Source organism: Sorex araneus, chromosome 4 (assembly GCF_027595985.1).
Source record: "Sorex araneus isolate mSorAra2 chromosome 4, mSorAra2.pri, whole genome shotgun sequence".
NCBI lineage: Eukaryota > Metazoa > Chordata > Mammalia > Eulipotyphla > Soricidae > Sorex > Sorex araneus.
Window position 1 is genome coordinate 194,716,441 of NC_073305.1, and position 26,695 is coordinate 194,743,135.

General features: G+C 44.2%; 1 protein-coding gene across 2 annotated transcripts in view; it reads left to right on the top strand.

The window, feature by feature from the left end:
- LOC101543423 (cytochrome P450 3A12-like) overlaps positions 1-12,384 on the top strand; it is a 30,825-nt gene extending 18,441 nt beyond the window's left edge. Inside the window, exons 8-14 of one of the 2 annotated variants that reach the window (XM_055136125.1) lie at positions 1,510-1,637; positions 2,794-2,860; positions 5,006-5,166; positions 5,441-5,667; positions 7,798-7,800; positions 10,302-10,464; positions 12,310-12,384. In XM_055136125.1, the coding sequence (XP_054992100.1) occupies positions 1,510-1,637; positions 2,794-2,860; positions 5,006-5,166; positions 5,441-5,667; positions 7,798-7,800; positions 10,302-10,464; positions 12,310-12,384 (824 nt within the window). The remainder of the gene's footprint in view (positions 1-1,509; positions 1,638-2,793; positions 2,861-5,005; positions 5,167-5,440; positions 5,668-7,797; positions 7,801-10,301; positions 10,465-12,309) is intronic. The other variant, XM_004617342.2, reaches the window with a different exon arrangement.
- The last annotated feature ends 14,311 nt before the right edge of the window (positions 12,385-26,695 follow it).

The following is a 26,695-nucleotide window of genomic DNA, read 5'->3' on the forward strand; positions in this document are numbered from 1 at the left end:
GAGTGTGTGTAATGAATTCCAATTGCAATCCTCATCCAAGTTTTCAAATATGCAACCTCAAAAAGTATCTTGCATTAAAGCTCTACATTTTTTCAAGAAATTTTCTTTTTTCTTTGTTTACTTTTTAACGAATCACTGTGAGATGCAGTTACAGACTTACAAACTTTCGTGATCACGTGTCAGCCATACAATGGTCGAATACCTGTCCCTCCACCACCAGTGTTCCCAGTATCCCTCTCACCATCCCCATCTCATCCTCTCCCCTGCCTCTGTGGCAGGCACATTCCCTTCTATTCTCTCTCTCCTTTGGGGTGTTATGGTTTGTAATACAGCTACTAAGCAGCCATCATGTTTGGTGTATAGTCTACCTTCAGTACGCATCTTCCATCCCGAGAGGGTCTAACAAGTGTCAGTCACTTAGTGGTCCTTTCTCTATCCCAGCTGCCTTTTCCTCCAGCATGTGAGGCCAGCTTCCAAGCCCTGGGACACACTTCTTTTTATTTGCTGCTGGGTTCTGCTTGGTAGTATTTTGTTCAGGATTTTTGCACCCATGTTCATATCACATGTTGGTCTGTAGTTCCTTTTCCTGCCCCAACTCTGCTGCATATTTATATGAAATGACTTCATCAGCAAAGAATTTGGAATTCATGCCTCTTCAGAATTTGTGGAAATGAAATATCAATTTTTTAAACAGGTAGTAGGGCTCACCATTAAAATAATCTGAGCTGTGCTATTCTTTATGGGTTTTTTCTTGACTACTAGCTCAATCATTTTTACCTAGTAGAGGTCTATTCAAAATGCTGATCTAAGTCTGTACTTTATATTCTTTTTTTCTTTTAAAGATAGTTTTTGAAAGGGTTTTTTTTTTTTTTTTTTTTTTTTTTTGCTTTTGGGCCACACTCAGCAACGTTCTAGGATTACTTCTTTACTTCTAGCACTGTGCCCAGGAGTCACTATTCCTGCCAGTACTCGTGGGATGCCATGGGTTGGGTTCAATCCGGGTGAGCTGTGTGAAGGCAAACACCCTATGTGTGCAAGACAAGTACCCTACCTGCCCCTCCCTCTCTCCAGTCCCATACCTATTAGAGACTTTCCTGATTTTCTATTGTTTGTTAATGTATTTCATTACATTATAATACACACACTCACACACACTCAGACCAGCATTTCTATCTGACTCCTATTTCTTATTTAAGGTAACAGACTGTGGTCCTGTTGTAAAGACCGTAGACAAAAGGCAGTCAACAGAGAAAAAGATTAAGATGCCCAGGAAGTTTATTCTGTTTCTTCAGTTACTGCAAAGATCTGCAGAGACAAACTGCTGTGATGTGGCATGTGTGTAACATGGCTGGCTTGACCTGACCCTGTCCGCAGGGCTGTCCGGGGACTTGCTCTTGTTTAGACTCTCTTTCTCTGTTGTTCTTCTTGCTCAGCAAATTGGTACTGAATGCGAGTGTTGTTCTGGCTGGCTTTGTGTTTTCATACTTCGCTTTTACCTGTTCTCTACAGCACTCTTCCCATTCCTCACAACTGTATGTGAACTGTTGAATATCTTCCTGTTTCCAAGAAGGGTCTTGGATTTTTTCAAAAAGTTCATTCATAGGATCAAAGAAAGTCGGCTCAAAGATAATGGGAAGGTAAGACTATGTTAGCATTTAAATTAGATATGAAATTATTATGTCATTTAATTAATATTATTTTTTTCAAAAACTTCATCACCTCTCTTGAAAAACATAAGAATAATATGTTGTTTGTGTTGCTAAGGCAAGAGGGCAGTAGGTAGGCTGCTTGCTTTAATTGTGGCTGATCTGGGTTCAATCCCTGGTACTCAATAGGGTCCCCTGAGTCCCACAGGGAGTGATCTCTGAGTGCAGAGCCAGGAATAAGCCCTAAGCATTGCTTGGTGTAGTCACAAAACCAAAAGAAAAAACCTGCAGCTTGCAATTATTTTCCTGTAATTATAATTATAACTATTTCCTTAGATGGGCAAATAAATATCTCAGCTTCAAGTCCTCTCTCTCTCTCTCTCTCTCTCTCTCTCTCTCTCTCTCTCTCCTTTCTTTGGTGAGGGTCACACCCAGCAATGCTCAGGGGCTTTGGCTATTTCCATTCAGTTCTTGGGGCGGCTCCTGGGAGTCCTGCAGGGATTTGTTGATGGGGGTGAATGGGGATACACCTGCCTGCATACACCCAATCAGCCCATTGAACAATCTTTCTGGCCCCAAGTCTCTTATTTTATCCATTGTCCATTGGAAGGCTCAGGCTACAGGGCTGGGGTGTTACAGTGAATCCTCTAACGATCAGTGTGCAGAAACTTTTTCACCCAGCTTAGACTTCCTGAGCCTGAGGCAGCCGGAGCCCCTCTGCAGAGGAGGGAGGGCTGCCTGCCCAAGGATGGCATTGAGAATGGGGTGGTTCCAAGAGGGAGGGTCATGTGGGGAGTGAGAGAGAGAGAGAAAGAGAGAGATAGAGAGATAGAGAGAAAGAGATTGGAGTTCGGGCTTCATTCTGAGAGCGGCGATGATGGGAGAGAGCAGGCAACTCTTTGGCCAAGGGTCTGTGTAGATAAGCCAGAGAACTTTGGACCAGGAGAGAGAAGGCTGAGGAAGCAGCTGACATGCTGTGGTGGTTGGAGTTTTCTGGATCTGTTACTGATGATATTTTGATCTCTCATTAGTTAGACTTCTGCCCTAGAAGCAGCCATTATCTAGGAAAGAGGTTAAGTCTTAGCCTCTTTGTTCATTTTGACTTTGCAAGTGACTTTCTTCCACTAAGCTTTTATTCTGCTTTCAGCAACGAGTGGACTTCCTTCAACTGATGCTCAACACTCAGAATTCCAAGGAAGTGGACTCCTACAAAGGTAAGCGAGGAGCGTGCCCAGGGCCCCTACTTGGGGAGGGGAGGAAGTGGGTGTCGCTCTGCAGACATCTGAACTTTTCTAGCAGACACGCTCCTGTCAATTCAAAGGTGCCAATTAGATAGAAACAGTGGCCAGAGTATGTTATGGCAGTGGGCAGGCAGGACTCTGCTCCAGGCTTGAAGGACAGGAGCCAGAAACAGTCATACCCAGTGTCAGGCAGTGTGTGAAGAGCATCATGGGACAGTCAGGAGAAGGTCTGTACAGGCATTTCTCATGCCTGAATCAGTGAGTCAGAACCTGGCCTGGAAATTTGCATCCAGACCCTCATCATCTGGGACTTGCTTTCTCCCATGTTGGTGACCTTAACTCGGGACCCCTGGCTGACATTCTGCTCCCCAGACCATTCTAATGGGCTTTTCCCTCCTCTAGTTGATAAGTTACTTGGGGAGGGTGCATTTGGGGCTGTCTATATATTTTGGATATTCAGGCTTTTTCTCACTATTTTTAACATCTGGGGAGAATTTTGGCGTGAGGTCACTTAGGATGATTGATTGCAGATTGTCTCTGTAGTGCTTCTCCAACCCTGGTGAGTTACTGTTCATTATGAGGGGGTTACTTGTCTTCTTTCCCACTGTTCTTTCATTTGTCAGAATGATCACCTGCATTACTCTGACTTTTCCCTTCATTTGGATGCTCAAAAAAATCCCAAGTAAGCTCCATTGTTTTCTTTTTCTTCTTCTTTTTGTATCTACAATAGGCTTTAAAATTTTTAAGAGCAGCTTTAAGTCAGTGTAAAATTGAATGGAGGTACTAAGATATAGTTCTTTTCAGTTTGCTTGTTTGATATTTTATGTTGTGGTGATGGAGATGGTGCACACCTACCTGTGCTCAGGAATGACTTCTGCTGGGGTGCAAGGGATCATCTGGGGTGCCATGGATCAAACCCAGACCAGCCACACCAAGGCAAGCACCTTACGTGTTAAACTGTCTCTGCAGCCCATAGAGATCTTATATAGCTCTGCTCACATCCTAGTCGATAGAAGAAACTTTGGGAAACCAGATCCAGACCACTTTTTATTTGAACTGAATCACCATGAGACACAGTTACAAAGCTTTCATGATTGAGTTTCAGTCATACAATGTTCCAACACCCATCCCTCCAGCAGTGTATCTTTCCCACCACTAATATCCCCCTATCCCTCCTGCCACCCCCTCCAGCCTGCCTCTATGTCAGGCAATTTTCTCTCTCTCTCTCTCTCTCTCTCTCTCTCTCTCTCTCTCTCTCCTTTTGGCCATTTTGCTTTGCAATACAGATACTGAGAGGCCATCATGTTTGAAAATCCAGACCACTTTTGCCTTTTCCTGACCCAAAGGTAGACACCAGATCCAGAGACCCATCCCAGATGAACTCTGCATGATTATTTAAAATTTAATTTAACTTTTATAAGGTTGTTCACAATAGTTCATTGCAGATAATATTATAGTTACAGATAATTAGCTATTATCAAAGACCAATCCCACCACCATGCAGCTTCCCACCACCATAAGAGGAAAGGGTGTGAAGATTGTTGTATTTGATCCTGGAATCATTTGACCGCTTGTATAAGATAATACAAGCAAGTGTGTTAAACCCAAACAAACGTGTGATACTTTTGGTACATCAGGGGGCTAGAATATGAGGTCGTGGCCGCATGCTCCAGGACATTCTATGTCACTCACTTCTGGGAGTTTTATTTCATAGTCTCTGAATCTTGACCATTGATGAGATTATATTGACACTAAAAGGAAGTGGGTGGGCGTGACTGCCAAGCTACTGGAAAACTGGGGACCTGGGGAGAGGAGGCCCAGTCCCGATCCAAGGGAGCTTGGAGATCTCAGTCACGAGTCCCGCATACCTGGGTTTTCCTACAGGTTCCCTCAGAGGTGAGGCTTGTCTGAGCCTGTGAAGAGCAAGCTTGAGCATAGCTGTGGTTGGGTTCAGGAAGTTTTAGGTTGCCAGGGTTCTGTTGGGTGGGTCGGGAAACTCAATCTGCCTCCCTCCAATGTTCTATGTTGCTCTCTTTCTGCATTGATTTTGGAGTTCTCATCATATCAGCAGCGATGATGTTTTCTACCTCACTCGCAATCTCCTTTCTCCTGTTTTAGCTCTGACTGACCTGGAATTAGTGGCCCAATCAATTATCTTTATCTTTTCTGGTTATGAGACCACCAGCAGTGCTGTCTCATTTCTCATGTATTGCCTTGCCATCCACCCTGACGTCCAGCAGAAACTGCAGGAGGAGATCGATGCTACTTTCCCCAATAAGGTGAGTAGAACTATCTAGTATTTTCAAAGTATCACAGAAATGGGGTTAAAAATTAATCTCAAATCCTCATTCATCCAAATATATTTCCTTCTTTTTTTTGGTGGGGAGACTGGGCAATGCTCCAGGATTACTCCTGGCTGTGTGCTGAATAGTCATCTTGGCAGGCTCAGGGAACCATAAGGGATGTCAAGGACTGAACCTGGGTTGGCTGCATGCAAAGCAAGCTCCTTATTTGCTGCATCATCACTCCAGCCCCAAATCTATTTCTTCCCAGGAGCCACCCACCTTTGACACCCTGGAGCAAATGGAATACCTTGACATGGTGGTGAGCGAAACTCTCAGATTATATCCATCTGCTGGCCGAATCGAAAGGGTCTGTAAGGAAGATGTGGAGATCAATGGGCTGTTTATCCCCAAAGGCACAGTGGTCATGATACCCATCTTTGTTCTCCATAAAGACCCGGAACTGTGGACAGAGCCCGAGGAGTTCCATCCCGAAAGGTACTGCCTGGCTCTCCCATCATGCAAAAGGCAGCCACTCGATCTAATTTGGGTGGGTTTTTTTGGGCTTTTTTTGTCAAACCCAGCAATGTACAGGGGTTACTACTGGCTCTGCACTCATGAATTACTCCTGGTGGTATTCAGGGGACTATATGGGATGCCGAGGATTAAACCTGGGTCAGCCGTGTGCAAGGCAAACACCTTACCTGCTGTACTCTCTGGCCACCTAATTTGTTTTTTAACTTCAGGAAATGATTATGTTTATTTTAAAATTGACTTTACTCCTCTTCCTCTTATTCCTCCTCCTCCTCTCCTTCTTCTCCTTCTTCTCCATTTTCTCCTTTTCCTCCTCCTCCTTCCTCTCGTTCTTCCCCTTCTCCATCTTCTCCTTTTCCTTCTCCTTCTCCTCCTTCTTCTTTTCCTTCTCCTCCTCCTCCTCCTTCTCTTTATCCTTCTCCCTCTCCTTCTACTTCTCCTTCTACTTCTCTTGCTCCTCTTCTTCCTCCTCTTCCTTATCCTTCTCTCACCGTGAGATACACAGTAACAGAACTGTTCATGGTCAGGTTTCAGTCATACCATGTTCCAACACCTATCCCTCCACCAATGTACATTTCCCCCTACCAAAGTGCCCAGTTTCCCTCCTACCCTTGTTCACCAAACCTTTATGACAAACACTTGCCTTCTTTCTTTCTTTCTTTCTTTCTTTCTTTCTTTCTTTCTTTCTTTCTTTCTTTCTTTCTTTCTTTCTTTCTTTCTTTCTTTCTTTCTTTCTTTCTTTCTTTCTTTCTTTCTTTCTTTCTTTCTTTCTTTCTTTCTTTCTTTCTTTCTTTCTTTCTTTCTTTCTTTCTTTCTTTCTTTCTCTCTCTCTCTCTCTCTCTCTCTCAACCTCCCCCTCTTGCTGCTCCATCTCTCTCTCATTTTGGGCATTATGGTTTGCAATACAGATACTCAGAGTTTATCACGCTTATCCCTTTACATATTTTCAGCATAGAGTTCTTATCCAGAGTGATCATTTCTAACTAATTAACTTTGTCATAGTGGTCCCTTATCTATCCCAATTGTCTTTTTTTTAAATTTATTTTTTAAATTTTATTTTATTGAACCACCATGTGGAAAATTACAATGCTTTCAGGCTTAAGTCTTAGTCATACAATGGTAAAACAACCATCCCTTCACCAGTGCCCATATCCCACCACCGAAAGAAAAAAAAAACACCACAGTACGCCTCCCATCCCGCCCACTCTCGCACCCCTCCCCTTGTAACTGATAAATTTCACTTTACTTTCTATTTACTTTGGTTACATTCAATGTTTCAACACAATCCTAACCATTATTGTTAGGAGCAGCCCACTAGAGTCAGACCTGTTGCGAAGGTAAATGAGGTCGCGCGGCCGCGATTTTGGATTTCTGTACTTTAACAACTAAGTTCATGGAGATTTCTTCTGGATGTTGGATCATTGCAAGCTTGTAAACCCGTAAACCCCATCTGTGATCGTCATAATATGGCGTCCCCACACCCTTCATCCCCGGGAAGGGACAGGCGAGAGAGAGAGAAATACCTTTCCCCTCTTGGGCGGGCATGGGGTTGCGGCTTGGTTCTCAGGATGGAGACATTCTGCAAGTAGCTGCCCATGTTGAATTTGGTTCAGCTGGGTCTGGATTCACGCTCATGCAGCTGCGGGGGAGCCACACGTGCGTGAGGCCCCCGGTCTATCCCAATTGTCTTTTCCACCAGTACTTGAAACAGGCTTCCAACCATGGACCAATCCTCCCAGCCCTTGTTTCTACTGTCTTTGTGTATTAGTCTCATGTTATTTTTTATATCCCACAAATGAGTTTTGATCTAATTTGACCTGCAAGTGGCCTCATGCCTTTTAGTGTAATGATGAACATGTTCACTCATTTTCTACCTCTAAACTGTTTTTTGATTTTTCTTCTCAAAAGTGTGAAGGTTGATTGTTAAAATTTTGCAAAGTAGATTAGAAGAAAGAAGGTTGATATTGTTGAGACCCATTCCTAAGATAGACCTCACAAAGTATGTCCTTCTGGACATTTTTCTATGCGTATGGACTCTATTTCTACATGGACTTTTAAGAGTTAGAATGCTGTTTTCCTGGAGCAGTATTTCAGCAGGTAGGGCACGTGCCTTGCACCTGTCTGACTGGGCAATCATAGCCACCCAAAATAGTCCCTAAAGCCCTTTCAGGAGTGCTCCCTGAGCACAGAACCAGGAGTAAGTCCCCAGTTCCCTCAGATGTGTCCCCCAAACAATAAAAATTACCCCAAATCTAGAATGTTTTTATTATATGGTGTTGAAATGCTCACTTTATTTAACAGAAAAAGAAAGCCGTATCTTATTTATATCTTTCTCACTTTACGTATTTATGCATATCCTCACACACATTTGCCTTGCAAGCAGTTGACCAAGTTAGATCCCCAACATTATACTTCATTCTCAAAGTCCTTCCAGGAGTGATCCCCAGCACAGAGCCAGGACTAAGACTTTAGAATCTCTGGGTATGACTGGAAAATAAACCAAAAATTATCTTTTGGATATTTGTGACCTAGACACATTATGTGTATATTTAACACAGACACAGGCATATTCCACATGTAAACAATATAATATTATAACATTTCTTTATTCATCTTTTAAAGATCTCGCCACCTTGCACTATTTAAACCCTGTTGTTTACAAAGTATTCATCATGATTTGTTAAAGACATTCAATATCCAACACCAATCCACCACCATGATCACCTTCCATCCACCATTGTCCCCAATTTTCCCAAACACCTTCAAGCCTGCCTCTGTAGCAGGTCCACAGTACTTTATTTTGCATTAAATTGCCAACAGAATTATCAAAAAGTACTTTTTAGAAGAAAATTTGTGTAAATTGTTGTATCTCAATGTGGAGATATTAAGTTCTGTAGGAGCGATTCCTGAGAGGCTATTACAAGTTAAGCCTGTTTTTGTTAGTCAAGACTGGTTGGCTACTATGTTATGTCCCATCCAACCCAGTGAGCTACTACTACTGGATTGTCAGTGTTGTAGAGTTTGGACATGTCTAACGGCTGCAAATGTGGCCATGCACTCATGGAAATCTTTAATATTTAACTGGGAAGTACAGCTGGAGTTAAATTCGGGGGGGTCATACCCAGTTATTCTCAGATGTTACTCCTGGCTCTGCATTCAGTAATCACTCCTTGCAGTGCTTGGAGGACCAGATGGAATGCCGGAGATTGAACCTGGCAAGGCAAACGCCCTCCCCTCTGTACTGTTGTTATATTGGCATTGGAATTAAATTTTAACTGGGCTGTGCCTTGGGGCAGAGTACAACTCCCGACTGTCCCAGGTGTCTCAGTCAGGAATGAGTGTCCTAGAGATTGTTCGGCTAATCCATCTCTCTTGAGATTTATTTATGAGTCTCTGGAGCAAGGCCGGTAGATGAGTTTTGAGCTTATATGGTGGCAGAGTGGTTTGTTAGCCTCCCCAACAACCATCAACCACATTCCATCCGCACATAACTCCCACTCTACTTTATATATATGTATACATATACATATATATAATTTTATATTTAACTGGGTAGTACAGCTGGAGTTAAATTTCTCATTGGGCAGTAGCGGCTTTGGGGTGTGGGCAAAGTATACATCTGTAAGTACCAGGAGGTGTGGGGGAAGTAGTCCATATATTCACTTAAGGGAAAAATATGTAAGAAACCAAGCAATGTCTCCCATATTGCAAGGACTATGTTGAAATACATGATCACTGTGCCTACAGCTGTTTCCTCCGTCAAACCAAATATTGAGAAACAAATTTGCAATAATCATGGATTTAATCTTCGAGGACTTAATATACCAGGGGGGTGGACAGACAAGGAATTAGATGACTCTAATATGTAGAATTGCATTGTCTGCACACGTAAATCATTTGACTTAAGTTAGTTCGTGGGAAAAGAGCCGCAGGGAAAGGGAGGAAAAAGTAACATGTTAAGGAATGGAGTTATTTTGCTTGTTTGTTTGATCGGGGGACTACAACCAGCAGCACTCAGGACTTCCTCCCGGTTCTACACTCAGGGATCACTCCTGGTGAGTTTGGGGGACCATACAGGGCACTGGGGATCAAACCTGGACCAACCATGTGCAGGACAAATGCCCAACCTCCTGTACCATCTCTCTGGCCCTTAAACAACTGTTTCTGACTTGGTCCTCAATGACCTCCTGACCTACGTAAAGTGAATCGAGGAAGAGCCTGACTTTCCCTTCAGCTGGGATCTTTTCAATCCTGCTTTCTTTCAGTATGTGAAATGCTCACCACCCAGAATATAATCTTAGTTTTTAAAGTTGTCCTCTCTTTTTTTAAAGTTACATCTTCCATACAACAGTGCTCATCTTATCTCCTTAGCATAGGAGTCCTATGAGTATATGGGTGGCACAGATCTCCACCCTACTGTTTTCATAGCCAAATAGCCAAAGGAATATCACGATGACAAGACCACAAATACTTCTGTGTACACTGATTGCGAAATCTCAGTGATAATCAGAGACATGTAACTTTTGCGGTTTTTTTTTACTTTTGTGCTTTTAAATTATTATTCATTAACTTGTTTTCATTCAATGATCTGCAACCAGGTTCAGCAGTCAGAACAAGGACAGCATCAATCCTTATGTCTACATGCCCTTTGGAGCTGGTCCTCGGAACTGTATTGGCATGAGGTTTGCTCTCATGAGCCTGAAACTTGCTGTTGTCAAAACACTGCAGAACTTCACCTTCAAACCTTGTGAAGAAACACAGGTCAGACAGTTCTTTCTGCATCAGTAATGTTATATTATGAGGTGATTATTAAATGATCTCTCTTGTCTACGTACAGGTGATCACTCATCGTTTAGTAACTCCTTCTAAGTCCAAGAGATTCCTTTGCAGCCATCTAAGAACTCTGGATGCTTCAGGGCTGGAGTGCTTAGTTATGACTTGGTGGAGAATCAACTGAAGAGATCATTTGGATTCAGTGCAGCTAGTGTATCATGACTGTACACAGTTCTTTGAACTTGAGTCAGTCCACAAGAAGGAAAGGCTCTTCTACAGAGTCAGAAGTGGCAGGATGACCAGATTAGGGCCAGGAACAATGTTCTTTCCCAGCAGAACTTACAGAAGCTCTCTTAGTGATGATTATAAAATTAGAAATGTTCTTCCCACTCTACCCTATACTCTCTCCTCCTTCATGTCTTAGTTAATTCCCCAAACTACCCTAAGGAGATCCCCTTAAGAGCCCGAGCTCCTTCTCTTCTCTGTCATCAGCTGCAGTTGGATGACATAATCAGTTCTGCCACCAAACTCAATAGTCTTTCATTAAATCAGCCAGGTTTGATCCAGTGTGTATCCCCTCTATGTAAGAATGTCTTTAACGTATTTCTATAAACTCATGGCGTCAGGCAGAGATCCTGTTATGCTGAACCAGTGATAAATTCAGACTGGTTATATACAAATTGATACCAAGTGGGTTAGGTACAAATTTAACCTATTTCATTCTGAAAAACTGGGCACATGCAATTTTTGTATGTGCAAGTTTTGTGCCTGGTACTTGAGAAATACATGTGTGCCATTTGACATTTTAAAAAATTTCAAAGAATGATCTGGTGTTTTTTAGAAGATCTGCAGTTCTTCCATCAGAAACATATAGAAAATCAACCAAGAACCATGAGGCTTATTTTTTAGGACTCGTGCAGATACTGTGCTGCTCCTTCCCTTCAAGAGATCTTTTTAGGTTTTCAGGAATGTTGGAGGTGGACTATGCATCTTACTGTGGGTTTAGGGCATCCTTGGAGCTGTCCTTCCAGTGGGTAGAAATGGGGACCTCAGTCTTGAGAGGAAGCTGCCCTCTGGTCCATCTGAGTTGAGCTCCATGAGCTTGTAGATACACACAGGCGGGTGCTTCTCGCCCTCTGTGAGTTTTATTTCCCTCAGTCAACTGGGATCAGAAGGTGATCGTCATTCATTCTCCCAAGGGACTGGGTGAGCTTCTGGCAGAGAAAGAGGACAAAGGTAGCAATGTAGACCTGAATACCTTCGGAAGTTCAGTGCTCATAGTGCATCTGGGCCCCCGGGGTTGTTAGGACACACAGAGATTCTCAATGAAATCCTCCCACCAAGAAGCTGAATCATGACCCTGCAAATTTCCAAGACCTACAAAACTGTGTGGCTGTTGACTGTGCTTTGCCATTGGTGCCTCAGGGTGTCACCCTAACAGAGCACATCATGAGCTTTTAGGTTAAATGCCTATGATAAAAAGGACCTAAAAACCAAAATTACCATGCTGCCTAAGAATCTGGTTTGGACTTTAAATATTATTCTTTTTTTTAAAAATGTAGAAAAAAAATGATTATGAGTCAGTGTGAAAACTTCCCCCAGCCTGACAGAATGGATGCTTGAATAGACATTTTGTTGAATGATGCATGGCTTAATACGTTCACTCTCCTGCTTTGACATATATTCTAGGATCCACATAAAGAATTAAAGGCAGATAATGCTGAAAGACCTTTCATTATTTTTCCAGACATTATTGTTCCTCATGTGTCTTCTCTATTTTGCTTTTTTGTTGCCTCTCTCATTGTATCTTTTCTGGCTGTTTCCCTGTTGCAGATTCCAGTGATATTAGGGAAGCAAGTGCTGGTTCAACCGGAGAAACCCATCGTTCTCAAGGTTGAGTCCAGATGAAAAATCACATGTGGAGCCTGTGATTCTTGCACTTTGTTCTTCAAGGAAGCTTCATCTCTGGACATTACTGAGCTCAATTTACTTTGCGAATTCATCCCAGTAATGAAATGGCTTAGTTCACTACCCTAGGTGTGCACCTACTGCTTCTGTTCACTCACTTAGCTTCCACTGAGAGTTGGACATATTGAGTGATCTAAAGGAGGTGACACTGTTAAAATAGCTCAGGAACTGATAAAGAAACTTCAATAAACTCAAAATTATCATCCTGTCTCTAGAAGTGAGGCCATGTTTTATTTTGAATATGGACTATTACATTGAGCAAGTCAGTGATCCTCTCTTTTTCGAACACTCTCTGATGGTTCAGTTACAAGAAAGCGAAGCTAAGGAACTGAATAACCAGGTGCCCATAATTCTACATTGTGAATCACCACAGTCAGAGATGCGGGGATCTTTTTCAGATCAAACTTGACATATTAGTATGAGAGAATAATCCATCAAGACTTTATTTTACTGCTTATAAGCATATTCATAGTTTAAGCCTACATAATTTATAACAATTAATGATGACACATTCATTGTTAACTTTTAATTTGGTATTCTTATCACCTTTGATTATTTCAGAAGGCAAGAAATAGTTTACTGGGGCCGGAGCGATAGCACAGCGGGTAGGGTGTTTGCCTTGCATGCGGCCGACCCAGGTTCGATCCCCGGCATCCCATATGGTCCCCCAAGCACCGCCAGGAGTAATTCCTGAGTGCAAAGCCAGGAGTAACCCCTGAGCATCGCTGGGTGTGACCCAAAAAGAAAAAAAATTAAAAAAAAAGAAATAGTTTACTTTAAGCTCTTTGAAGTCCTTTCTCAACTCCCAAAATTTTAAACATAATAAACTGAGTCAAAAAATATTTGTGCATCCTTGATTGGGCAAGAGGGCTAAATTACCTGTTACTCTGAGGTATATCAGACCTTGAGAGCTCTTTGTTTTTATTTTTGAATCTTCTCTCCAATATCCCTTCCTTCCTTCCTTCCTTCCTTCCTTCCTTCCTTCCTTCCTTCCTTCCTTCCTTCCTTCCTTCCTTCCTTCCTTCCTTCCTTCCTTCCTTCCTTCCTTCCTTCCTTCCTTCCTTCCTTCCTTCCTTCCTTCCTTCCTTCCTTCCTTCCTTCCTTCCTTCCTTCCTTCCTTTCTGTCCTTTATCCCTTTCTCTTCTCTCTCCTTTGCCTTCCCTTCCCTTCCTGGATAATTCAGACCTTCACCACGAGGTGGGCAGTCACACACTGCGGGGGCAGACAGAGACCCAGTAGGGGGAAACAGTGGCTTAAGCTTGAGCCCAAGTTGGGGGGGGAGGATGATCCCAGGACGTGGGGAGCTCACGTGAGGCAGTTGGGGTCCAGGCAAGAGGGCGACCTGGCGAGACTGGCCAGTGCTAAGGACAGATGGAGAGCAAAGGAGGGTGAGAGAGGCAGCCGTGGGTGGGGAGGGGCAGCCTACAGCGGGATGCACCAACCTGCCATATAACAAAGATGAGGCCAGATTCTCATGGCTGGACGGAAAGGAAGGGACAAGGACAGGAGCAGAATGAGACCATAAGTTCAGGTGGGAATTGACAGTGCCAGTGTCAGCCCATGCTTTGTGTCTATGCAGAAGATGAGTTTTGGTGTGTAGGTAGAGAAACACGTTTCCCACTTAGTGGCACTGAAATGACTTAGAACATTTTAAATTAATTAATTTATTTCACACACACAGGGGTGTTCCTGAGCTGCTTCTGATTGATCTGGAGTGACCCTTGGCTGAGCCTGGGGGTCTGTTTGTGGTGCCAAGGATTTGGAGCAGCTGGTGCCTGAGTTCCCAGTGCATCAATCCTGCCCATGGTTGCACATTAGTAGCAATAAGCGCATCTCATTATCGACAAGAGAAAATGTAATTTACAAAAGCAAGATCTACAAGAATAAGTGTCATTTGCCCTGAAAGGAGTTCTGTAGAGAATTGTTGGTAACAGCAGCATGGATGTCCCCGGGGTCCCCGGGGTGCCCACAGCTGTCGCCCTGGCCACGTCCCAGTACCAGTCTCTCCTCTTCTTCTCTATCTAGAATGTTCTCACACTGTTACTCAATGTGGTACTCAAAGCCAAGTCTAAAATTCTGAGCACTTCTCAGCCATGGGGTGGGCCACTAAGAAAGGACAGGGAACAAGAGGCAGCGGTGAGGATGCGAGAAATTGGGGCCGGTACTTGGACGCTGCAGCTGAGATGGAAAGCTATTTGGCGGGTTGTCAGAAGTTGGTGCAGAATCTTACCCCGAGAAACCCCCAGAGTGGCGCAGAGGCTCCAACAGAGCCATGTGTCCCCAACAGACGCCACCACACCCAAAGGTGAGGCCATGAGACCGTGGCACACAGAGAGGACGAGGGCAGAGACTGACCATGTCAGAAAGGACACAAGGCACAGCACGGCGGCCTCCCACATGGCCCTCAGTGATGCATGTCAGTGATCCACCAAGTTACTTCCCAGGAAAGGCTCGGTGGGTAAATCTGTCAGCACGGAGCAGAAATGTCTGGAGTAGGCAGAGGCCACTGACTTTTCACTCAAAAATTGTTACTTACTTTTATGTTGCTTGAGTTTTGTCTGAATACTTTCTTGGTTTGTACTTGGGCCAAGCAAAGCAATGTTCAGGGCTTACTCCTGGCTCTGCTCTCAGGAATCACTCCTGGTGGTGATCTGGTGACCAAATGGGAGGTGAGGATCCAACCCAAGTTGGCCATATGTAAGACAAGCACCTTCCCGCTCTTCTATCACTCTAGCCCCTAAATACTCTTTCTTAGAGGCTCCTAAATCCTGAACTTCTGCGCTGCTCAACACATGCCTGCTGTGCCCTGTGGCTTTCTCTAAAATCTTCTTTCTGACCACCTGGAGCCTGAGTCTTTGCCCTCAAAGGGAGGATCCCTGGTTGGGCCTGTGAGCTGATGACTTCCTTGTTCTTGAGCCAATGAAAGTTGGCTCAAGGAGCACGAGAAGGGCCGGAGCGATAGCACAGCGGGTAGGGCGTTTGCCTTGCATGGGGCCAACCCGGGTTCGATCCCCGGCATCCCATATGGTCCCCCAAGCACCGCCAGGAGTAATTCCTGAGTGCAAAGCCAGGAGTAACCCCTGAGCATCGCTGGGTGTGACCCAAAAAGCAAAAAAAAAAAAAAAAAAAAGGAGCACGAGAAGCTTTGGAACCAAGAAAAGAAACATCGATGGTATGATGGTAGCTTGAAGTGTCCTCCTCCTGATTCCCCTGACAAAACACTCATCTGTTCATGGCTGTGTCAGCACTGGAAGGCTTCAGAAATCCCTTATCTTGGCTCCAATAGGCTCCCAATGTTTAAGCAGGTGTTAGCTGCAGCCAAAAGGCTCAAGTGTTCCTCGATGTCATCGTTCCTCTGTCCCGTGGTCCTGTTCATCCTGGGCCTCCACAGTATCGGACACTGGGCTCTGTTGGGGTCTTAGCAGCCAGCCTGAGAACCTGACCATATCCCCTGCCCCTAGGAACAGGAAGAGGCTCTATTCACAGGGTCCCAGGGCCCTGTGCCAGAACTCCACCCAGAAATGAGCTCTGGTTGAGGAGATAATGGTATGAGAGACTTGACAGTCACCACTTGTCTGAGCTAACACACCCGGCCTTGAGTGCAGGAAATATAAATCATTAGCAAACATCTGTAATGGGCCCGGTAAAGTGTACGTGACGAGCGTGATAACCAGCTGTTCACAATATCTAAGCCACCCTGAAATTTGTGTATAAATATCATGAATGAGAGCTAATAAAATGAGAGCTGCTTGACCTCCAGCTCTCCCCCCTGCATGTTTCTTTCTCAGTGACGGTAGTGGGGTTTCCACGGTGCGCAGAGGGGCTGGGCAGAGGCTTCTTCCTCTCCCACTCCCTCTCCCATAGGGAGTAAGTTCGGTGGCTTGGGTGATCATTCCCCAGTTTGCCGGGGTTGACTGGCCAGAATCCTGACATCTGGCGCCCTGAACAGGGACAGTGTGAACATGGGCAACACGGACATCGCTGGAGCAAGGTATGACCCCCTGACCACCCCGAATCCATGCAGTAAAATAGGCGACTGCATTGGAGACACCAGGATGGTAATCCAGGAAAAGGGAATGAACTGGAGCTCAAGCTCTGCCCCCTGATAGTAAGGCAGACTATCAGAAAAGTCCTCCTTGGGACAGGACTGTTTCGGTCAGTTCTCACTTTGTTTTTGCTTCTCCCCCTACCTATGGGGTGCCTAGCATCTGTTCTGTATATCTGTGTTTCGCCGCAGGACTCTGGCATTCTTATCATCTTTTTTTGGCGTATTGTCTCATTCTTGCTGTGTGTATTTTTCGAACGTTGCTTCCGTTAGGCCAGCAGCAACTGCCTTTCTCCCCGCCGGCACAGGTTGGGCACTTAAATGCCATTAGGGCGCCCCCGCTTGAAGACTCCCATGACAGGCTTGTGGGGGAGTCACAGCCGCGAGTCCCAGATAAACTCATGTCCCCCGCAGAAGGAAAACTGTGCAACTGGCAGGAAATCGTTAACAAGCATTCCATCCGTCACCATTTATTGCGGGCGCTGCTGAGCCTCTCCTCTGTATTCTTTCCTTTGCCTCGGTGGTCTCCTAGTGGGACCATCATCTATCCTGACCTTTTTACCCTACTAGAATCCCCAATATCATGGGCAACTCCATTCAGAAGGTGAATCACCCAGCTATGAAAGCTTTACTCTATCTGCTAAAGAGCCGGGGGCAAGAATTCTCTGAAGATAGGGCAGCAAAGATTTGGGGCACTATCCTTGAGGTGGCTCCATGGTTCCCACTGGGGACCTCTTCTTGTGGGACAACTGGGATCAGGTAGAAAAGCTTGTTTGGGGACAGACAGAAAATAAGAGGCAAAAATCCCCCACCAGGCTTGCATGCAACAATAGCAGTTCTAAAAGCATGTTTCTGGGAGGAAAGAGAGTGGGTCTCTCCGGATACTAAGCAAGCAGCTGTCTCAGGGCTGCCCCTTACTGATCAGGACATAGAAAATGAATTAGCTGAAGAAATTTTGGGGGAAGATAGACCTGAACCTGTTCCCCCCACTGCCACTCCAGAGGGAGCTTCTGCTCCCTTTTTAGACCCAAGACTGGAGAGGGACTATTGGAAACCCCTCTGGGCCTTCTCGTTTAATCTCAACCCAGGGGGAGCCTGGCCTGCAGCTTGGTATCCATGGGAACCTGGGGATTTGAAAGAGTTAAAAAAGGCAGTGGCTTGCTGGTGGGAATGCCGACTGGTTCAGCCCGTCTGGAAAACAATATGGACGATTCTCAAAAAATTAGATATTGAGCTCCCATTTGACCCAGCAATACCACTGTTGGGAATATATCCCAGAGAGGCAAAAAAGAATAATTGAAATGACATCTGCACATGTATGCTCATCGCAGCACTGTTTACAATAGCCAGAATCTGGAAAAAACCCAAATGCCCTAGAACGGATGACTGGTTGAGGAAACTTTGGTACATCTATACAATGGAATACTATGCAGTTGTTAGAAAAAAGGTCATGAATTTTGTACTTAAGTGGATCTGCATGAAAAGTTTCATGATGGACTGGAGCAATAGCACAGCGGGTAGGGCATTTGCCTTGCACGCGGCCGACCCAGGTTCAAATCCCAGCATCCCATATGGTCCCCTGAGCACCCCCAGGGGTAATTCCTGAGTGCAGAGCCAGGAGTAACCCCTGTGCATCTCCAGGTGTGACCCAAAAAGCAAAATAAAATAAAAGAAAAGTTTCATGCTAAGTGAAATGAGTCAGAAAGAGAGAGACAGACATAGAAAGATTGCACTCATCTATGGCATATAGAATAAAAGAGTGGGAGACTAACACCCAAGAATTGTAGAAATAAGTACCAGGAGGTTGACTCCATGGCTTGGAGGCTGATCTCACATTCTGGGGAAAGGCAACTCAGAGAAGGGATCACCAACTATAATGTAGTCGAAGGCCATGTGGGGGAAGGGAGTTGTGGGCTGAATGAGGGCTAGAGACTGAGCACAGTGGCCACTCAATACCTTTATTGCAAACCTCAACAGCTAATTAGAGAGAGAGAGAACAGAAGGGAATGCCCTGCCACAGTGGCAGGGTGGGGTGGGGGGAGATGGGATTGGGGAGGGTGGGAGGGATGCTGGGTTTACTGGTGGTGGAGAATGGGCACTGGTGAAGGGATGGGTTCCCGAACTTTGTATGAGGGAAGCATAAGCACAAAAGTGTATAAATCTGTAACTGTACCCTCACGGCGGTTCACTAATTAAAAATAAAAGATAATGCAGTAAACATTTCTCATCTTTATAAGGACTAATACAATCAGAGATTAGAGATTTTAATTATATAAATTTCAAGGAATAGAAAAAATTTTCTATTGTACATTATGTGTTTTATTTTATGCATGTCATCATCCATTGCAAAACATTAAAAAATTTACTAAAAACAAAACACACACACACACACACACACAAAGGCAGTGGCTGAGGGTGGGCCCAACTCCCTGTGGGTTGACACCATCGTTCAGGGGCTAGCCCATCAACCCTGCACTACTGCCTACTGGAGGGCTCTGTGTTGAGCAGTACTCCCCAGCACCCAGTTCATAAGATGGGGCACTTTCTTTAAGGAAGAATGCCACATGCAGACAGACTGCAATGCTGCTGCCCAACCCCCCACCCCCATAACATACAGGCAGCTGTCAGGGACAGCAGATCAGTGGAGCACAGGCCTCCGGCAGGGTGCCATCCCGGGCCCTTTTCGAGATCAGATTTGCACCTTGGCGTTATCAGCCTGGAGGCAGCTTGACGAAGGCCACACTGAAGCTCCCCGGAGTGGAATGCGACAAACTACAGAGCATAGGGCCACTTGCGTGGGCATGAAAACCAGCTCCATAGATAATTGGATATGTGCTACCCAAGATTTAGGGTCCCCTACATAGCAGACCTAGGTGCTAGCCGCATCCTTAAAGAATCAGTATAAACTGCAGAAGGGGCAACCCCCAGGCCCGTCAATAAAAGGGGGAAAAGAGACCCATGTGCATTGGAGCATCCCCATTGTCAGCGGGGTACCACCAAAGATAACTGTACTGCTGGATGGCAAGTAGTTCAAGGGACAGCTAGACCCAATCGCAGATGGGACTATGATTTGGATTGAGGAGGCCCTAACAGAATGGAACCTGAAAGCAGGGCCAGGAGTCAAAGGGATAGAAGGAGGACAGCTGACCCTTGAGACCACTGACCTGGTTCAGTGGGTGGGCCCTGCTGGGAACACGGGGTTCATCCACCACAAGTTATCAGAGGATTAGAGACTAATCTCATAGGCCTTGACATCTTGCCTAGTGCCCAGGTTACCCGATCTCCAGAGCACGGCAGCTTCATCATCAACACCCCCAATTCTAAAGACTACTGCTCCCCGGGTCCCAAAAATTACATGGCTCCCGGGACCCCCAGGATGGGCAGAACAGTTGCCGCTAAGTTTAAAAAAGCTAAAGGCTTTAAGGGAGCTTATTAATGAACAACTAACTCAGGGGCATCTCAGACAGTCAACAAGCCCCTGGAACAGCCCTGTGCTTGTCATCTGAAAAGCCTCAGGGAATGGAAAATTCAAGATCATATGATTAACTGTTTGATATCAGAAACTAAGAAGTGTGCCACTAAGGCAGCCTATCCCCATGTCTGATAAGAAGAAACTAGCTCCCTGCCTCAGAACTAGCCTTGACCAAGAAAGAAAAATGTTAGCATCAGGGCTGGAGTGATAGCATAGCGGCTAGGACGCGGCTGACCTGGGTTCAAATCCCAGCATCCCATATGGTCCCCTGAGCACTGCCAGGAGTAATTCCTGAGTGCAGAGCCAAGAGTAACCCTTGTACATTGCCGGGTGTGACCCAAAAAAGAAAAGAAAAATTTAGCATCTGACCACCTTAGGTTTCAACAACTTTGAAAAATTTTTGCCAGCTTATATCAACAAAAGCGCTCTTTTGATCTATTTTTATTTTTATTTATTTATTTATTTATTTTTTGCTTTTTGGGTCACACCTGGCTCTGCACAGGGGTTACTCCTGGCTATGCACTCAGGAATTATCCCTGGCGGTGCTTAGGGGACCATATGGGATGCTGGGAATCGAACCCGGGTCGGCCGCGTGCAAGGCAAACGCCCTACCCGCTGTGCTATCACTCCAGCCCCTCTTTTGATCTATTTTTAACAAGCAGGGAACTGGCTGATCAGGCTGAGAAACAGGGGAGCAATGCTCCCAATTGGTCGACAGGGCTTACTTTGCCTTGGGGACTGCCCCTTCCTTTCTCAGTCTATCAATTTTTTCCCTGCCATTTTTGAAGGGTCAGATCAATCAAGTGCAGACGTGTGCACATACATGTGTGGTGTTTTTAGTCAGTTTATTGTCTGTCTGTCTGTCTGTGTGGAACACTCGAGTTTTAGAGCTAGTTTGAAATCAGTAATTCTTAGACCTGGGCAAACAAAATCAAGAGAGGTCAGAGTGATTTGAAACCCAGCAATTTAAAAGGTCTAGGTATTTTGGAACTTGTTAGACCAGGTTTAAACAAATATTTCTAATCAGAATGTGGCGCCTACAAAGAAATTGAAATTTTCAATCTAGATTTCTTTCTTTTTCTTATATAATTTATTTATTTTTAATTAGTGAATCACCGTGAGGGTACAGTTACAGATTTATACATTTTTTTTTTTTTGCTTTTTGGGTCACACCTGGCGATGCACAGGGGTTACTCCTGGCTCTGCACTCAGGAATTACCCCTGGCGGTGCTCAGGGGACCATATGGGATGCTGGGATTCGAACCCGGGTTGGCCGCGTGCAAGGCAAACGCCCTACCCGCTGTGCTATCACTCCAGCCCCGATTTATACATTTTTGTGCTCATGTTTTCCCCATACAAAGTTCAAGAACCCATCCCTTTACCAGTGCCCATTCTCTACCACCAGTAAACCCAGCATCCCTCCCACCCTCCCCAGTCCCGTCTCACCCCCCACACACACTGCCACTATGGCAGGGTATTCCCTTTTGTTCTCTCTCTCTGATTAGGTGTTGTGATTTGCAATAAAGGTGTTGCGTGGCCATTGCGTTCAGTCTCTAGTCTACATTCGGCACACATCACCCTTTCCCCACATGACCTCCAACCACATTTTACTTGGTGTTCCCTTCTCTGAGTTGCCCAGAATAAGAAATCAGCCTCCAAGCCATGGAGTCAACCCCCTGGTATATATTTATACTATTCTTGGGTGTTAGTCTCCTAGTCTATTATTCTATATTCCACAGGTGAGTGCAATCTTTCTATGTCTGTCTCTCTCTTTCTGACTCATTTCACTTAGCATGATACTTTCCAGGTTGATCCACTTATATGCAAACTTCATGACCTCAATTTTTTCTAACAGCTGCATAGTATTCCATTGTATAGATGTACCAAAGTTTCTTCAACCAGTCATCTGTTCTAGGGCACTCGGGTTTTTTCCAGATTCTGGCTATTGTAAACAGTGCTGCGATGAACATATAAGTGCAGACGTCATTTCGACTATACTTTTTTGTTCCTCTGGGATATATTCCCAGCAGTGGTATTGCTGGGTCAAATGGGAGCTCAACCTCTAGGTTTTTGAGAATCGTCCATATTGTTTTCCAAAAGGGCTGAACTAGTCAACATTCCCACCAGCAGTGTAGAAGGGTCCCTTTCTCCCCACATCCTCTCCAACAGTGGTTGCTTTTGTTCTTTTGGATGTGTGCTAGTCTCTGTGGTGTGAGGTGGTATCTCATGGTTGTTTTGATCTGCATCTCTCTGATGATTAGTGATGTAGAGCACTTTTTCATGCGCCTTTTGGCCATTCGTATCTATTCCTTGGAAAAGTTTCTGTTCATTTCTTCACCCCATTTTTTGAGGGGGTTGGGTGTTTTCTTCTTGTAGAGTTCAACTAGTGCTTTATATACCGTTGATATCAAACCCTTATCTGATGGGTATTGTGTAAAAATCCTTTCCCATTCTGTAGATAGTCTTTGTATTCTGGTCACTGTATCTTTTGTGGTGCAGAAGCCTTTTAGTTTAATGTAGTCCCATTTGTTGATCTCTGTTTTTACTAGATTGCTTAGTTCCGTGTCATCTTCTAAGATATCAATATCGTGGAGGGTTTTGCCGACCTTGTCTTCAATGTACCTTATGGTTTGTGGTCTGATGTTGAGGTCTTTAATCCATTTTGATCTGACTTTTGTGCATGGTGTCAGGTCGAGTTCTAAGCCCATTTTTTTTGCATGTGGTTGTCCAGTTGTGCCAGCACCATTTGTTAAAGAGGCTTTCCTTGCTCCACTTCACATCTCTTGCTCCCTTATCAAAGAGTAGATGATCATACACTTGAGGTTGTGTGTAAGGATATTCCACCCTGTTCCATTGGTCTTTGGCTCTGCCTTTGTTCCTGTACCATGCTGTTTTAATTGTTACCGCTTTGTAGTAGAGTTTAAGGTTGCGGAGGGTGATGCCTCCCATCATCTTTTTCCCAAGAATTTTTTTAGCTATCCGTGGGCGTTTGTTGTTCCATATGAATTTCAGGATTGCTTGATCCGTTTCTTTGAAGAATGACATGGGTATCTTTATAGGGATCGCGTTAAATCTGTATAATGCTTTGTGGAGTATTGCCATTTTGACAATATTTATTCTCCCTATCCATGAGCAAGGGATATGTTTCCATTTCCTCATGTCCTCTTTTATTTCATGGAGTAGCGTTTTATAGTTTTCTTTGTAGAGGTCCTTTACTTCTTTAGTTAAGCTGATTCCAAGGTATTTGATTTTCTGGGGCACGTCAATCTAAATTTCTTATTGGAATAACATTAATAGTTATTAACAGTTGAAATTCTTTTGAATCCCAGTATCTGTACTATCTAGGAAAAGCTACGGAACTAGAGCCAGAAACTAAAGTGAAATATGAGTTCAGAGAATGCAAGGCATTATCTTACAAGCCTCAGCCAATTAAAAAATTAGGCCATTTTACGAACAACAGAGGTTCGTAAATTATTCCTCATGCTTTTATTAAAATAATTTCCTCATGTTTTCATAAACACTGGCAGTTCAAGTATTTTCTTACGCTAATACCAAAGTTTGGTAAGAACCAAAGGCCTTTTTCTGTGTCTGAAAGCATGTTTGTATTATTGTGGAATTGTTAAAGTATCTGGTGTAGAAAATTCATGATTTGACATAACTAAGGTAGAAGAACCATTGTCTAAATGTGCATATTTGTTTGCATCTGTATTGGATTGTTAGAATATCTGACTTAGAGAATCTTGTGAGTTGAAATAATTGGGTACATGAAAATAGGTTTTTCTTAAAACATGAGTTTCTAGAGTTATAAAATTGGCTGCAAACCTTACCTACCAGTATTTTATTTGATTACTGAGACTTCTGGCAACTAAAATTTTTAGATCTACTTAGCAAAGAGTATAAGGGGTTAATCTCAGATGTCTGCCCTATAGTCTGAAGCCACAGCATTGTGCATTCCCAGCTCAGCCAGCTCTGCCTCAGTTAAAGACTGTATTTTCAGACCCTCCCTAACCTCAACTGTGAATTCTAATCACACTTCTGCCCAGCAGATAAGACTTGCTGATGTAATTTGTTTACCCTTCCAGGTGGGCTGGAGCGATAGCACAGTGGTAAGGCATTTACCTTTCACGTGGCCGACCTGTGTTCGATTCCTCTGCCCCTCTTGGAGAGCCTGGCAAGCTACCAAGAGTATCACGCCCACACAGCAGAGCCTGGCAAGCTGCCTGTGGTTTTTTGGATATGCCAAAAACAGTAACAATAAGTCTCACAATGAGAGATGTCACTGGTGCCCGCTCGAACAAATCGATGAGCAACAGGATGTCATGACAGTGACAGTGACAGTGACTCTTCCAGGTATCAGGTTCTTGCAACCTTGTAATTGAGAAAGGGCTTGGGAAACATTGATTCTTATATTTGCATTAATATTTGACACAAACACACACACAAAAGAAATAGTGGGAAACCTCCTTGTAGGAGGAAAAGTCTGTGCTTATATTTTAACAGATGACACCTACTAATGTACTCTGGGTCCTGCTATGGCCTCATCCGGAGTAAACTTCATCCTCTTGATTCAGACCCCAAACTGTTGGATATCATTGGTTTGTCCTTTCCCCCTTGCCACTAGGAGCTTAGGTTTATCAGTCACACCCATCAAAGTGCTCCCGAGTCACTCCCATTCTTTTGTTTATCTGTAACCAATTCTACCAGTTTATCTGCTCTTCCCTTAATCAAACTCTGTTAATTGGTAAGGTCAGAACTTCCTAGGTCACTGAATATTATAACATTGCCTTTCTCTCCTCTTTATGCCTTTTGAATAATTTACTTTAAAGCTATGTCTTTTTTGTATAGACACAAGAAGACAATATTATGTTTTTATAACTTAAGACTTAATTGGCCTCGATATTCCCTCCTGGGCATCTTCTTTCTCCACTTAAGCCTCAGTTGCCCTCAGTTCCTAGCACCCCAAAGTAGGGTCCCTGACGTGGGACGGGAAGGATCCAGGGCAAGCGGTGAGTTATGTGCTACCCTGGCATCGAGATGGGCCTGGCCAAAGTGCCTAATTCTTAACTATAAGTTAAGAGCTTGATCATAGACAAATGCTGTCATGATCCAATAGTAATTATGAGACTGGGACCCTGCCAGGGATAGGAAAGACTGATCTGGCCTGAGCACTGTAGTCTGAGATTGAGATGGCCCCAGGAGAGCAATTCTATAAGCTTTAATGCATCTCTTATTGTGTCCATACAAAATGATTAATATTATGAATTCTTATATGTTTGCTGGCTGAGGAGAAGAGAAACACATTCATGGGACTCTGCCCTTGGGTGGGTCTTCCTGCTGAAAGAGAGATTCTGTCCTAGTGAAGGCATTCCCCTAAGAGATAGAACTATACCCCCTATGGATTGTAACCACACCTTTAGATAAGCCCCAGGCTGCTGGGGGACGGGGAGATTTAAGGTAGCTGTATGAGGGGGCAAGGGGAGAGTTCCAGAGGAGAGTGTATAGAGGGAAGATTGGAATAAACTGCAAGTGAGACCAACCATCTTGGCTCCGTTCCTTCCTTCGCCTGCCACATCTTCGCCATCAACCTCCCCGGGGTGGGGGAAGCGGCTGGAGGCTACCGAACTCGGGTGGCGGGAGAGACAGCTGCTGCCCTAGGCCCTGTGCCTGGCTCGGTGCGGTGAGGCGTCCCTTTCCTCGCCCGCGCCTTTTCTTTTTATTTTTATACACCAAACCACTTGAGACTCCACAACCCTCCAAACTTCAACCCCAAAAGGATCTCAACTGGAAGTTACAAGGAAATCTGAGGAAGAGTCAGCAACACAGGACCTCCATGGGGAAAAACAGGCTGAACTGGACTAAGGACTTAGTCTGGGATTTACGATACCAACCTAATCCTGACCCTCAGAGAACTTTGTACACAGTGTGAAATCCTTATGGTTTCATGGTAATCTGAGTGTCTTAATCCTTAAAAAGTGTTTTCCTAGAAATCAGAATTCTAAAGATGTCTCCTGGTTACTTTCTAATGTAAAGTGAACTTTTGCCCAGTGAATATATGTTGTAAAAACTTTAGTTGTGAGCATCTCTAAAACTTTTTGAAAATCTATAGAACTGATGTAATGCTTGTGAAATGTTACTGCAGAATAGTTTTGCCATGTTGAATAAGATGACTGTCAACTTGTGTCCAAACTTGTGAGATCATGTTGTACCAATCAATTTCAGTGAGTTTAAACTTGTGGGATGACTATAAGGAATATAGATGTATGTCTTAGATCAGAAAGAAAACGTGTGGAGATATCATCAGTGAGAAGTAGAAAAGCAATTCTGTCAAAGTGCAGTTGGTTTTGAAGTGGAAAAGTTACAGGACACAATGGATGTAAAGGAAGTTTGAGATTGTGTTTTGAGAAAAAGAAACTGTAATCAATCTATATTGTAAAAACTCTTTAAAGTATATCTGCAGAATTGTTCTAGTATCCAGACTCCTGTTACAGTGCTCTTAGATAATTGAAAATCAATATTTTCAACATGGAACTAAATGAATTTTGTGCGGTGGTCACTGGGCTTCCCTGAATCCTCTACTATGAAGGAGACTCTTTATCCCCCATCAGCCCATTCAGAAGAGGGAGGTGATATCCACTCTAACTATAGCCACGCTGTTTAGAATTGGACTGGCAGGAGCCAAGACTGGTATCACTTCACTTGTGACCCAGCAGAGTGGATTCTCATCCCTCTGAGCA